Source organism: Gavia stellata, chromosome Z (genome assembly GCF_030936135.1).
Source record: "Gavia stellata isolate bGavSte3 chromosome Z, bGavSte3.hap2, whole genome shotgun sequence".
Taxonomy (NCBI): Eukaryota; Metazoa; Chordata; class Aves; order Gaviiformes; family Gaviidae; genus Gavia; species Gavia stellata.
The window spans coordinates 51,456,493-51,469,451 of NC_082637.1; the positions used below are offsets into that span (position 1 = coordinate 51,456,493).

The window sequence follows — 12,959 nt, forward strand, 5'->3', positions numbered from 1 at the left end:
GGGAAGTGGCGGAGGCGGAAGTGACGATCCAACGCGGTCCTCGCTCTCCCCCCCGCCGTGGTGCTGCCGGGTGCCCCCACCAATGCTGCCCCGCCGAGCACGACTCACCGTCGCCGTTGTTCCGGGCAGCCTTTGCCCCCCGCGCCGCCAGCTCGGGGGCGGCTTGCGGCCTGCCGCGGGGCGCTACCCGCCTCCTCCCTGGGGCCACACCGGGGCGGCCAGCCTGAGCCCTGCTGCCTTCGCTGATGTGGCCAACGTCAGCCGTTCAAACAGTGCCACCCCTCAGCATGGCGAGACCTGACGGGAGACTCCTGCTAACTTCAGGAGGAGTTGGAGGGCGTCCAACTGCCTGTGCGGCCGGCAGGCTGCCCCATCAGCGGGAGCTGGCAGGGCTGCCCTGCGGCCCCGGGATTCCTGCCGTGCAGCCCGGCGCCGGCCTGGGCCTGCTGAGGTGAGCCGCAGTCTGGCTGAGGGGCAGCCCCACGGCCAACGCTCTCCTGCTCAGGCTCCCCACACTGCAGCCCTACAGCCAGGCTGTGCGTGGCATAAAAAGTAACATATTTTACCCGGTTTCTTCTGGAGAAAAATCTCATTGTTTCAAACAGGTAATTGGGGAGCCATCAACTTGTGGCCAACACATTATTTTACACCACTACCTGTTATTTCCCAGAAGTGCTTGATTGCATTTAAACTCTGATTTCTCTTTTTAAAAAATGCTGATCCTGAGATAATCAAGGATTATTTATCAGAACTGATCGGACTGTTTCATATTTTGTTTGGACTTCTTTTCTTTTGGAGAGAATATTCTGACTGGGGCTAAAGAACAACTACAAAATTGAAACAATTACACAATTTTTATGCCTGCTAAGGCTGGTAGACATGAATCCAGCCTAACTTTCGAACAAAACCAGACATGGTTCTTTAGGTGACCTAAGGAGGAATTACAGGTTTTGATACCAGAATTGCCTTTGGTGGTAGATGTCAGGGTCCCGAGTGCACTAATACGCCTTAATGGCCTGACCAGCCCATGGCCCAGAACCCCATGTCAGCCCTCCGGGGCCTGCGATGCTGCAGCAGGGCTGGTTTCCAGCCCCTGCCACAGCCTAAAGTGTGACCAGGCCTGCGGGTGTATGGAGACGGTGACCCTGGGTTTGCACAGTTCTGTAATACACGAGGACATGGAGGCATCCTCCTCTGAATTTCTCTACTTTATTACAGATTACCACAAAATAATCACCACTAGCAAGTGTACCTCTGATTAATAAAGCAAATATCTACCTATCTCAAGCTATTACAAATTACTATCAGCAATCAGTAATAGCAGCAATCAATTGTATAGCAACAATCAGCGTTATAGCAGCAACCAATAACAGCAACAACCAAGTAGGTATTTACTATTGCAGGTTACTACAAACTTACCATTAGTGAAGCAACTTACCAACAATGTAATGGCAGAGAGACTATGACAGATTACTTGTATGGATATATCATAGCAATATCAAGTGAATTGGATTTCAGAAGGGGCCAAACCATTCTGGAGTGGAGGACACACAGATAGCAGAAGGGGACCCAACAATCCCAGAGATGGGAGGACAGACAGAGGCGACTACAGTAGTGGTCCCGGCAGGGGACCATGAAGTCTCACTTCAAAGATGATCTGGGGCACGGGGTCAAGTCAGCCAGACATTCCCGGTGGGAGTCCAAGATCTCACAGAAACTTTCTGCAGAGAATTCAGCCTGTTTACGAAAGGAGAAGTATGTGCAGAATGGGATGTTCTCAGAGAGAGAGGCTTCATTTTGGAAAAAATTAAGTAATTTTTAAATCATAGAGACATAAGAGGGCATAGGACACCACCACTGTGAGCATCCAATGGGTGCTGTTAATTTCTGGTTTCCACCTGGAACAGCTAATAGACTGTGATGTTTGCTGTTCTTTCTGATCAATTTTTATTTTGCAGACTGTTTTCCTGCTCTTGCAGTTAGAACAGCCAATGCCAGTTACAAATTATTACTTTCTCAGCGTGTTTTCCCCTTTCCCAGACCATATTTCACCTTTTTAGATGAAAAGTTGCTGTTACAGTTCCTCGTTTCTGTGCTTATAGAATCATAGAATCGTTTAGGTTGGAAAAGACCTTTAAGATCAAGTCCAACCATTAACCTAGTACTGCTAAGTCCACCATTAAACCATGTCCCTAAGCGGCTCATACACACGTCCTTTAAATACCTCCAGGTATGGTGACTCAACCACCTCACTGGGCAGCCCATTCCAATGATCCAGCCTGTCCAGATCCCTCTGAAGAACCTTCCTATCCTCAAGCAGATCAACACACCCGCCCAACTTGGTGTTGTCCACAGACTTACTGAGGGTGCACTCGATCCCCTCGTCCAGATCATTCATAAAGATACTGAAGAGAACTGGCCTCAATATCGAGCCCTGAGAAACACCACTTGTGACCAGCTCCTCTGGGGCGTCACATTTGCTAACCTCCAGTCAACTGGGACCTCCCCGGTTAGCCATGATTGCTGGTAGATGATGGGAAGTGGCTTGGTGAGCTCTTCTGCCAGCTCCCTCAGGACCCTTGGGTGGATCCCATCCGGTCCCAGAGACTTGGGTGTGTCTAAGTGGTGTAGCAGGACGCTAACCATTTCCCCTTGGATTGTGGGGGCTTCATTCTGCTCCCCGCCCCTATCTTCCAGCTCAGGGGGCTGGGGACCCGGAGGACAGCTCGTCTTACTATTAAAGACTGAGGCAAAGAAGGCATTAAGTACCTCAGCCTTTTCCTCATCCTTTGTCTCTATGTTTCCTGACGCGTCCAGGAGAGGACGAAGATTCTCCTTAGCCCTCCTTTTGTTGCTAATGTATTTACAGCAACATTTTTTGCTGCCTTTTACGGCAGGCGCCAGGTTAAGTTCTAGCTGGGCTTTGGCCCTTGTAATTTTCTCCCTGCAAAACCTTGCAGCATCTGTGAAGTCCTCCTGAGTTGCCTGCCCCTTCTTCAAAAGGTCATAAGCTCATCGATGGTATCTCAGGATGTCTCCAGTTTCTAGATATCCAGCTGTACTTAAAAGAGGCCAGCTGCACTTTCCAAGAATGCTTCTGGTTCCCACACTCACAGCTCCCATGCTGGCAGGCATTTTCTCTGCCGGTGTTTTTCAACAGACATTTTCCTCTATTGAGTCATTTTCCCTTTCTAGCCAGGTCACCTTTTTGGCTGCTCACATCAAGCCCTGCCTTGCCTTGCCCGTGGCCTGACTGACCGGCCCAACATCGGCTCGGCCATCCTAGGGCTGTGTCTGCTACTTTAAAACTCAGTTGCCACTCTCTAGAAGACCAAACAAACAAGCTTATACTTCAGTAACACATCATCCAGCATTAGCTAAAGGCAGCATAAATATTTCAAATGTAATCATCTTTACTGCTTTGCTAGACCTCTAGCTTCAATATATAGTCTATTTAATTGTTTAATTGCAATTACATTCAAAGCTAATTGAAGTGTGGGAACCAATTCCATCCTTGTTTTATCTGTCATACTCCAATACTATCCGTAGGACATAATACATGTCGAAATACCTTAATACAGTACCATCAATTGAGGAGCAGAATATCATTCCAGTGTTTAATGTGCTTCGTCATGTTTAGAGTATCTCAAAATATAGAATTTCAGAGTTATTACCATATGTGTATAACAAATTCTGCTCTTTTTGTTAAGAAGTTCAGGTAGTCAAATGTGAACCATTTTAGGTTTAAACCACTTAGCAGTATTTATTCCCTGCCTCCCTCCAGAATTATCTTTCCTGCGAGATTTTTGTCACAAGGCAAATATATATAAATATCTGTATTAAAATCTTCCTAGACAAACCTTGAGTGAAATCAATCTATTTTAACTGTGCAGTTCAGAAAATGAAGCTTTGTTGTTACTCTTCTAGTTTTGGTGGGGGGTGGGGTGGGGTGTTTCTGCTTTTTCATTTCTCTTATTTCATGACTGGTGTCTTATATGTAAAAAAAGCATTTACGACTAGGTGCGTAGCTGTGTAATATTGTGTTGCCCTCAGTGAATTATTGCCTGGTCATATTGATTGGTCTGTTTTATAGTTAGGAAATGGCTTGTGTGTAGAAGGGCTGGCACATTAAATAAACTGCCTGTGATTTCCCCTCTCTAAAAGCCATCCCAATGCTAGCAGCACCCAACACCTCAAACTAAACCCTGCGTGAGGTTTGGGGGCAGTGCTGGTGTTTATAAAAGCCCCCCACCTGGCTCAGCACAAGTCCTGTCTTGATGGGCCCCTGGGGCCCCGCAAGGCCTTGAGACACTGGTGCTGTCTTGTTCGCCTTGCGCTCTCGGCCAGGGGCCACCCAGCTTTCATCTCGGAAACCCCAGCCATGGCAGCAGGGCGTCCAGAGCAGGCTTCGCAGCAGCTTGTGTTCCTCCCGTAAACTCGTATGGAAAAGCCACGGGCAGGCCTGCCAGCAGCAGCCATTTGGCTGCAGAGCGCAGTCCCAGGAAGTCACACGGATACTTGGGTTGGATTTCATGCGGCAATAAACGATACTTCTGGCCGCAACAGCCTCCCCTGGGACCCCACTGCCTCTCCACGGCGCAGCACTTCACAGCGTCGACACGACCGCAGAGCCGCCAAGGACCCCCCTCCCTCCGCGCCTCCCTGAGCCCCATCACGCCGGGTCAGCGAGGGCGGGCCAGCCGAGTGGGCGGGCACAAGCGAAGAAGACAGGCGAAAGGACCAATCGCGAGGTGGGAACGGCCGGCCGTGGTCTGTCGACCCAATGCGCGCCGCAGGGAGGCGGAGGCCACGGGAGGAAGCGCGGGGCGACGGGCGCCGCGCGGGGCGACGGGCGCCATGGCGGACGAGATCGGGAAGGCGCAGGCCGCCCGCCCTGGCGGCGACACCATCTTCGGGAAGATCATCCGCAGGGAGATCCCCGCCAATATCATCTATGAGGACGAGCAGGTGCGGGCGGTGCGCGGCCACCCCGCGCTCGCAGCCGCCTGCCTGGGGGGGTGCTGTTGTGGTGCTCGGGAGTGCGGCGCGGCGCGGCGGGCGGGACGGACGGGGCCTCTCCCCACCCTCCTGCGACGTCCCTAAAGCGCCGAGCTTCTTCGGTGCGCGGCCCGGGCCGGCGGGTGCTGCGGCGGCTGCAGGTGCTGCCCGGCCCGCCTCGCCGCGCCTCGGCCCCAGCCCCGCTGTGCCAACGGCCTGTGTGTGGAGGAGGGCCTCTGGCGCTAACGCGCCCGGTGGCGGCCGCTGGCGTTCGCCGTGTCGCAGCCTTACGGCCTTGCAGGCCGTGTAGGCTTTACTGTCAGCGGACGGGGGGGGTCTCACGCCTGGTGTAGGAGGGTGGTCGTGAAACCGTAGATTAGCGGCCCGCAGGCAATCTCCTCGTGAATTCCGGGCGTATATATCTAAACAGTGCACCATAACTGCTGCTTTTGTACGTCAGAAATGCAGGTCTTGATGCGCTCAATAGCGTTGTGGAGATTATACATTTGTGCCTGCCAGGCTTTGGTTATGAACCTCTGAGAGGGATTATTAAAGTAAAGAATTATAGAGAATTCCAGCTTTTTGTGCTCTTCACAATAGTCCGGAACTGGTTATCCTGCAGGCTGCAAAAATCGGTTTTTGGTGAGGTGGGACTAGTAGCATTCAGTGATGCTGGTACAGCACAGCATGCTAGGAGCTAAGTGAGATGGCTGGCTTACGAAAAAATGCAGCTGTTATCTCCAAGACGTAAACTAAACTAGTATCCAGTATAAGTCCCCCTTGTTTTTTTTAATTGAAATACTGAACATTAACAGCGGCGTTTGCTTTTGAAATAGGGGATTGTCTGCAGTGTAGAATACAGACTCACTGAAGATGTTTGTCTGATTTGTGTGCTTAAACATTATGCAGAGCTTGGAACAATGTTTTCTTAATAGATACAGAAACGTTGCAGCTGCTATTTACTCTCAAGAATATTGAAAATTTTCACTGTGAATTTTTCTGTGCAAAAATCATGCTTGTGTTACTGCTTTGCGTTTATGTGAGGGTGTGCATCCTTTCTTTACCCGGGTCAAAGCTGCATGAGGTTTTTCCTCAGCTGTAACGGCTACAGCAGTGTAACCTGAGCACTGTGCTTGATTGAGAATCAGCCCATTGACTTTGATTGCACTTGAGAGTGTATAACTTACTCTGACTGCTATTAGGGCAGAATATTTTCTGGAAGAGTAATTACCTGCAGTATCTCAGTTGATCTTTACCTTAAACTACACATAAATGTAGAATGGAGTTTAGCAGGAGTTTTAGAGTTTAGTTGATTATAGTGGATGATCTTTAATTCATTTTGTTGACTCTGTGAAGGTCTTTTTAGAGGTGACTGGAAAAGTTACAAGGAGAGATGTAAGGAAGGCTTTTAATCATTAATTGAAATAACTGACATGCAGAGAAAAAGAGATGTTAGAAAGTACAAAGTCTCTGTGGAAGCAATCCTTATCACTGTTGTTTTAGCTGAATCTAAACTTGCTGAAATGAAGGTTGGTTTACCATGCACTGATGAACTTTCTGTGATTGTGCTTTTGTTCGATACTACTTCTGCTCTTTGCCCCCTAGAAAATTATTTGCTACCGGTCTTCTGCTCATTAAGTTCTTTGACTCAGTTTGGCCATTTGCATTCTGCCTCTATGTGGACCACATAAAATAGAAAAACTGCTTACTCAAAGTAAGATTTATTTAATTAGGTGTAAATTAGTTTATTCATCCATTCTTTGCTTATCACCTTTGTTTGGGAGAAACAAGCAGTTCATCAGAGATTTAAAACTGGGCATTATCTTCTTAAAGATAGCTTAAAATAGGACAGATTGGAGGTATACAAGATAAGGAATTGTTAATGTAAGTACAGTTCGGGCTTTTCACCACCTTTACTTTTGGCAAAGGCCACAGTTCCTCTGAGTAGAATTAAAAAGCAGTGTAGTTGTATAGAAAATTCACTTTATTGATTCACAAATAACTGGAAGCATCTAGGAAATGCATATTTTGAAGAATGTGAGGTATGTGTTTATAAGCGTGCAGTCTTTGTGGCATAACTCAACCAGTAACTGCCAGATGTTTTGCTGTTAAATGCGATGGGTAAGTCAGAGATGCCCTTTGGTTAGCAATAGCAGAGTGCATGCCCAGCGTGGGTATCTGCAGGGTGTGGTGGTTGCAGTAGCAAGTCCTGGTTATGTGGTTGGCCATTTGCACAAAAAGGCATAGCTTCCTTTTCTCTTTCTTTGCTTTCTCTTCTATTTCTCTTATCTATTGGAAGTTCCTAATTTGAGATTTATTCAGTGTAGTTAGGTGCTGCATGGTATTTTGGTACTTGCATAAAAGTAGTTGGAAGTCAGCTACTTACTACAGATAGCTGTTCATATTTCAAAAGTGATGCTTTTCCTTCAATTTGAGAATGTCTGAAGTAGAGCCAGCCTTAGTACATTATTCTGCAATAATCTTTTTCTGAAATACTTGGTGCTGTTGAGAGCAGAAATGTAATATGGCCTCAACCACATAACTTCAGGTTCTTTGAAATTGCCTTGCTATCTTTGACCAAGGCAATATTCAGACATAACTGGAAGATTATTAGCAACTGTTTGCCATTTGGTTTATTAAACAGCGTGTTAATTAAAAAGTGAAATAAGCATAAATGTACTTTCTATAGGCATGCATGCCATCGACTCAGTTGTTATGGATATGTGGAAATGATGAATGATGAACCTAATTGCATATTAACTTGCTGAGAAGACTATAGTTTTTAAATAACACTTAACACGGAATAATGGTTATTTTTTTCATACCATCAGGTCTTAGTAAGTAGGTGTTTTGTGTTTAGAAATTAGAAGACTTTCAATAATGTATCACTCAAGAAAAATCAATTTTTCTGCTTATATTTGGGGTATCTGATAATCTGCTTATGCATGTATTTAGTGGGGCCTATTGATTTACTTAAATTCTTGCCTCCCTCTGAAGCAAATTATGCTTTAACTGTTTGCTCTTCTTCTAGTGCCTTGCGTTCCATGATATTTCACCCCAAGCTCCAACACATTTCCTAGTGATTCCCAAGAAGCCAATTGTCAGGTTATCTGAAGCAGAAGATTCTGATGAATCTGTAAGTACTCTAGAAGCTTTCTCTACACCAAACTGTACCTCCAGTTACTTCATAATTTACTAGACTCTTCCCCTTTTCCTTTTGACATTTCAAAGAGGCAAAGTAGTTTTCTGATACTATAGTCCCTTTCCTCTAGCTTAGAATGGGAATGGAGTTCAAGTTTTCCAATAAAAGTAGTGATATAAAGCAAAATGTATCTCTGGGTATGTATTTGCAGTGCAGAATATGTTGTTATTTTGGAGTACAGTCTCGATGTCTGTTTTCATGGTTTACAGGCAGTAATACTTAATGTAATATGGGCTTGGGGTTTTTGGCAGGTCAGAGATGAAGAAAGGGAAGTTAGCTGAGAGGTGCTGAATATTTCATTTGTAACTATAAACATCAAGTTCAAAGGCTTTGTAAACCTTTACATGATAAGATAAAGTTTCTTTTCCACCAGAATTATGTATGTTGCCTGAGGAAGTAATGGGGGCTTTAACCATGAGATAAATGTAGCTTCTGTGACAATTCCATAGTCTGTTACTGTCTAGCTTGAAAAAAATCTATAGCTCTTTTTCCCGTACGTTACGCATAGTCAGTCGTTAGAGCTTTTCTTGGAAAGTGTCAGTTGCAGGCAGACAACAATTTGAAGAGCAGTGGCTGAATTTCTAAGTATTAGCTTAATGGCTTATCTGAATTGTTCTCTGCTCTCATTCCTTCCCTTCCTGCCCTCTCCCTTCTTGTATGTTTGCTGTTGTTTTTTTTTTTTTTTTCTTTTTCTCCTCCAGCTTCTTGGGCATTTAATGATTGTTGGCAAGAAGTGTGCTGCTAACCTGGGCCTGACCAATGGATTCCGGATGGTTGTGAATGAAGGGCCTGAGGGTGGGCAGTCTGTCTATCACGTACATCTTCATGTTCTGGGTGGTCGTCAGTTGGGCTGGCCTCCTGGCTAAGATTTTTACACCACAGGAGTTAACTGCATGCATACAAATTACCACCAAGTAGATTTAATATGTTGCCCATCAATCTAGCCACTGTTAATGTATTTTTTTTTTTTGAATGTGTGTCTACAAAGGGTAATAAATGCTCTAAACAACATTCGCACAATAAAGATCTAGCATGTGGGAATCGTGTCTGTCTGGTGTGCCTTACTGATGGAAACAATTCTGCAAGTTAAAATGGCGTTCTCCGGAGTTTAAGTATGTAGTGTGTTTCAGTCTGCTGTTAACAGTCTTCTGTAGATAGTGATTTGCCGAGGCATTTGAAACCTGAAGGTGCAACTGCTTAGGAGTCTTTCACGTCTTTTGGGAATAAAACTTATAAGCTTTTTTAATGTGGTATGTAAATATTCATAAAGCCAGTGTAGGCTGCAGCTAAAACTTCTTAAAATGTTGTATGTGAAATGCCAAACATGCCATGCAAGGGCTGCATCAGTACAATGCAATGTGTTGGAAACATACAGCTCCTGTTAGAGCCCTCTGTCGATGGCTCCCTGCCATCAATTTCTTTCTGCTTGAGTTGCAGTTTGTTAACTTCTGTGGCTAGGTAATCAGCTCTGGTGTAGCTGCTCTGTCCTATTAATTTCTGAGGCCAGTTACGAAGTGAAATACATTAACTGCATCACAGGGAGACAGCAAACTTCATCTTGGATATTAAAAAAATGGGGAGATGGACATGGGAAAGGAGGGTTATCCTAAATAGCCCTTCAACTCTGTTACTGACAGATCTGAGACACCCACTGGAAGATGTCTTGTTCTCTTCTATTTCTCCAAGTAATCAAATGTAGTTAGATGACAAAAGCCTGTAAGCAACCCAAAGACTTAATCTTTATTTAATCTTCATGGGCAGAAGGTGGAAATGATTCACTTGAAGTAGATAGAAGCTGATGTATGGTTTGAAATTGAATTGCTGTAGTGTTTGTGTCCGCTTAACTGAATGATTGAGCTAGGCAACATGTATTGTTAAGTTTCTGTAAACTCCCTGAGGTATCTGGAAGGTGTTCCTGCTTTTCAGAGGTAGGGATGGAGTGGGGAATGTCTTGGGAAGCAAAGGGGGGAATTTTGAAGAAGATAGATACGGCTTATAGATTCAGGAAGACTGGTTTATTACTGTAATTTTTAGTGGTCTCCGGTGGAATTTATGTCTCATCTTGCAGATAATACCACTTGTATTGCTTCAAATCAGAGACAACAAATGGATATTAAGCGATAATCTACTGAAAAAGAGCTGGGCATGGAAAATTACTGGTAGAGAAAGCTTACAGATCATGTATTTATTTATTTATTCCATTTTTAAGGTTTTAAAATACAGTAATCAAGATGTATGTGTACTTCAGTATTTTAGTTTGGATTGGAACTGTTTTTTCAGAGTGAATTTGGCTGTGTTTTAGTTTGTGTTTTTGGAGTGTTCTTGGGCTGTGTGGATTGGATTCTTCTTGGATGAACTGGAAGATGCATGCCAGAACAGACCAGATGTACTCCAGCCATAAATAGGCATTTGGTCTGTGTGTCCAAACTAGAGCTTGACAAAAGAACAAAAAACCAAAATGCTGAAATGTGTGTAGTATTGGTGTTAGATTCTCACATTAGCTTTACAGATTGACTCTTACTGATCTGTACTGCTTGCTAATGTAGTATTTCGAGTAAAGGTGGCATCCGTGTGGATGGTGATAAAGGTACGAAAAAGAGGCGGAGCTTACACAGAAAGTACGGTATGAAACTCAGAAGACTGAGAAGGAGAATGACTCAGGTTTTATGAGGGGCTCACACTTAGAGGGTGAGCTTGGTCTGAAAATATTTCATTGTCCTCAGGACAGTTGAAAAATGCAGAGAATAAACTGACCACTTTAAAGAATGTGTCTCCAGTTTACAGAACAACACAGAATACTCAAGCATTCAAGAGAGTGAAATATTATGTCAAGTTTATTATTTTTGTCCACCTTGAGGTAATGTTTACACTAACAGGAGTATGGCTATGTTCAAACCCTCTGTGTGTTTAGGTTTTGTTTGTATCTGCTGCATATTCCTTAAGAATTAAACTAGGCGAAAAGGTTGATACCTCAGGAATGAATGACGGGGATGTGTTTGAAAGAGCCATGGAAGACTTTGAAGGGTCCATGCTAGCTCCAGGTTGCTCTGGAGCTACAAGAGAGTTCCTTTTTCTTCAAAGCCAGTGACTGTCCTTAAGCTGTTCTGGTTCTGGGACTTAAAATTATACAGAGACCCAAGTAACCCTCTGATGAGTGTCTGAGAGAGAGCGCTAAACTCCGCATGTGACATTTATGTCAGTTTTTAAAATGTCAGTCACTGAGTTTGAACTAACATCTCCTAGGTGTGAAATTTTGCATTCTTTTAGGGTTTGAGCTGTCCAGTCTTGTTGAGCCAAGCTGACCGTGTGTACCCATGCGGTTCTTGAAAATCCCATGGCAGTAACTGTTGCAGATGTGGACAAGCCATCCTGACTTAGGCTACAGTGGTCTTGTTTTCTCCTTTTTGTTTGTTATTTTCTTGTGTGTTGGGACTCATTTCTGTGGAGCAGACTGAATTTCTCTCAAGAACACGGTGTTAATATTTTAGCTGATTATGGCTGTATTTGCTATGGATTTAAATACAGAGTTCTCTTTCCATTCTGTCTGTTTCTTCTCCAGTTATTGGGGAAAAACCAGCCATGGCAACAGTTTCCTTTCGTTTTTAACAGACATGGAATGTCTGTAATAAACTTGGTAGAATGTAATCTTGTTTTATTGTTATTTCCAGTTATGAATTTCTGTCCTTTTGACAAACTGTAATAGTGTACTCTTAGCTAATTCATAGCTGAGCTTGAAGAAACTGGGGAAAAACGAAAACCTAGGCTAACACTGTTGGGCAGAGTTGGCCACCAGGTAGGTATATGCCCTATATCAGTCATGAAGGTGTTTTAAAGGAGATGCGGGCTTTATTTGATTGTAATGTCAAATTACAGCCGACGCTTGGGCTAGTTACAAGGCTGCTTGGTGTGAAAAAATTTGGATCTAAGCCTAAAATGCAGAGCCTTCTGTGTAGAAGTTGAAAGGGGTGTGGTTGTTTAAGGAGAGGTCACTGCTTTAGTGCCTGAGTAGAAACATGACTCTTAGACATAGGAAGCTTGGGAAATATTTGGGGATCCAGCGCCTTGAGGGGGAAGTTTCAAGACAGCAAATGTTTCGTTCTGAGAAACAGAAGGATCTTGAGAGAAAAAGCATCTAGAGGTTCCAGAAGAAAGAGAGTACCTCTTCTCAACTCATGGTAAAAGTGAAAAAGAACTGGCAATCCTGCATGCAAAGGGTAAGTATTAGCCTGTTGGATGTTCTGTGTGTTGGAATCCCAGCATCACCTATAAAGATGTTACTGAGTGGATGTGAGCTTGGTTAACTGGGTCTTGCTAAACTTGGTCAGAACACAGCCTTACAGGAGACAGTCCCCTGAGGATGTGAAGGGTAAAGGGACAACAAGTGAGGCTGGATCTGTAGTTCCTGACCCCTTTGTCAGGAAGGATTTGTACTGTTGGTTTGGCTGAAGGTCAAGTACTAATCAGTCTCTTATAACAGATTTCAGTAGCAGGGAAGACTGACATCTGAGAATAACTATACTCCAAAACAATCAAGTATTTTTATTTTGTAGTCATGGCAGTGCTTCTGTCAAATTTTGTCAATGTAGAAATTCTGTTACTGTGAAGAAGATAGCAAATTCTCTAGAAACTTGATAAAACATCATATTGATGGTGTATGTGGTTGAAAGATGGCAACTAGATGTGGAAAAGCCCCACCCTGATATCTCATAGTGGGGAGGAGGGAGAGTGTTCTGCTTTGCTTGTGGCTTATATTTTGTTT

At 44.4% G+C, this 12,959-nt stretch overlaps 1 protein-coding gene across 1 annotated transcript; it reads left to right on the plus strand.

Annotated features, from left to right (window-relative positions):
* Positions 1 to 4,845: 4,845 nt before the first annotated feature.
* On the plus strand, positions 4,846 to 9,129 carry HINT1 (histidine triad nucleotide binding protein 1). The gene is made up of 3 exons (XM_059833626.1): positions 4,846 to 4,968; positions 8,030 to 8,134; positions 8,902 to 9,129. The coding sequence occupies exons 1-3, from the start codon at positions 4,858 to 4,860 to the stop codon at positions 9,064 to 9,066; spliced, it is 381 nt and encodes a 126-aa protein (XP_059689609.1). The 5' UTR covers positions 4,846 to 4,857; the 3' UTR covers positions 9,067 to 9,129.
* The last annotated feature ends 3,830 nt before the right edge of the window (positions 9,130 to 12,959 follow it).

Coding starts and splice junctions, on each gene's coding strand:
- HINT1 (XM_059833626.1), top strand. CDS start 4,858: ATGGCGGACGAGATCGGGAAGGCGCAGGCCGCCCGCCCTGGCGGCGAC. Junction 4,969..8,029: donor TCATCTATGAGGACGAGCAG/GTGCGGGCGGTG, acceptor CTCTTCTTCTAG/TGCCTTGCGTTCCATGATAT. Junction 8,135..8,901: donor CAGAAGATTCTGATGAATCT/GTAAGTACTCTA, acceptor TTTCTCCTCCAG/CTTCTTGGGCATTTAATGAT.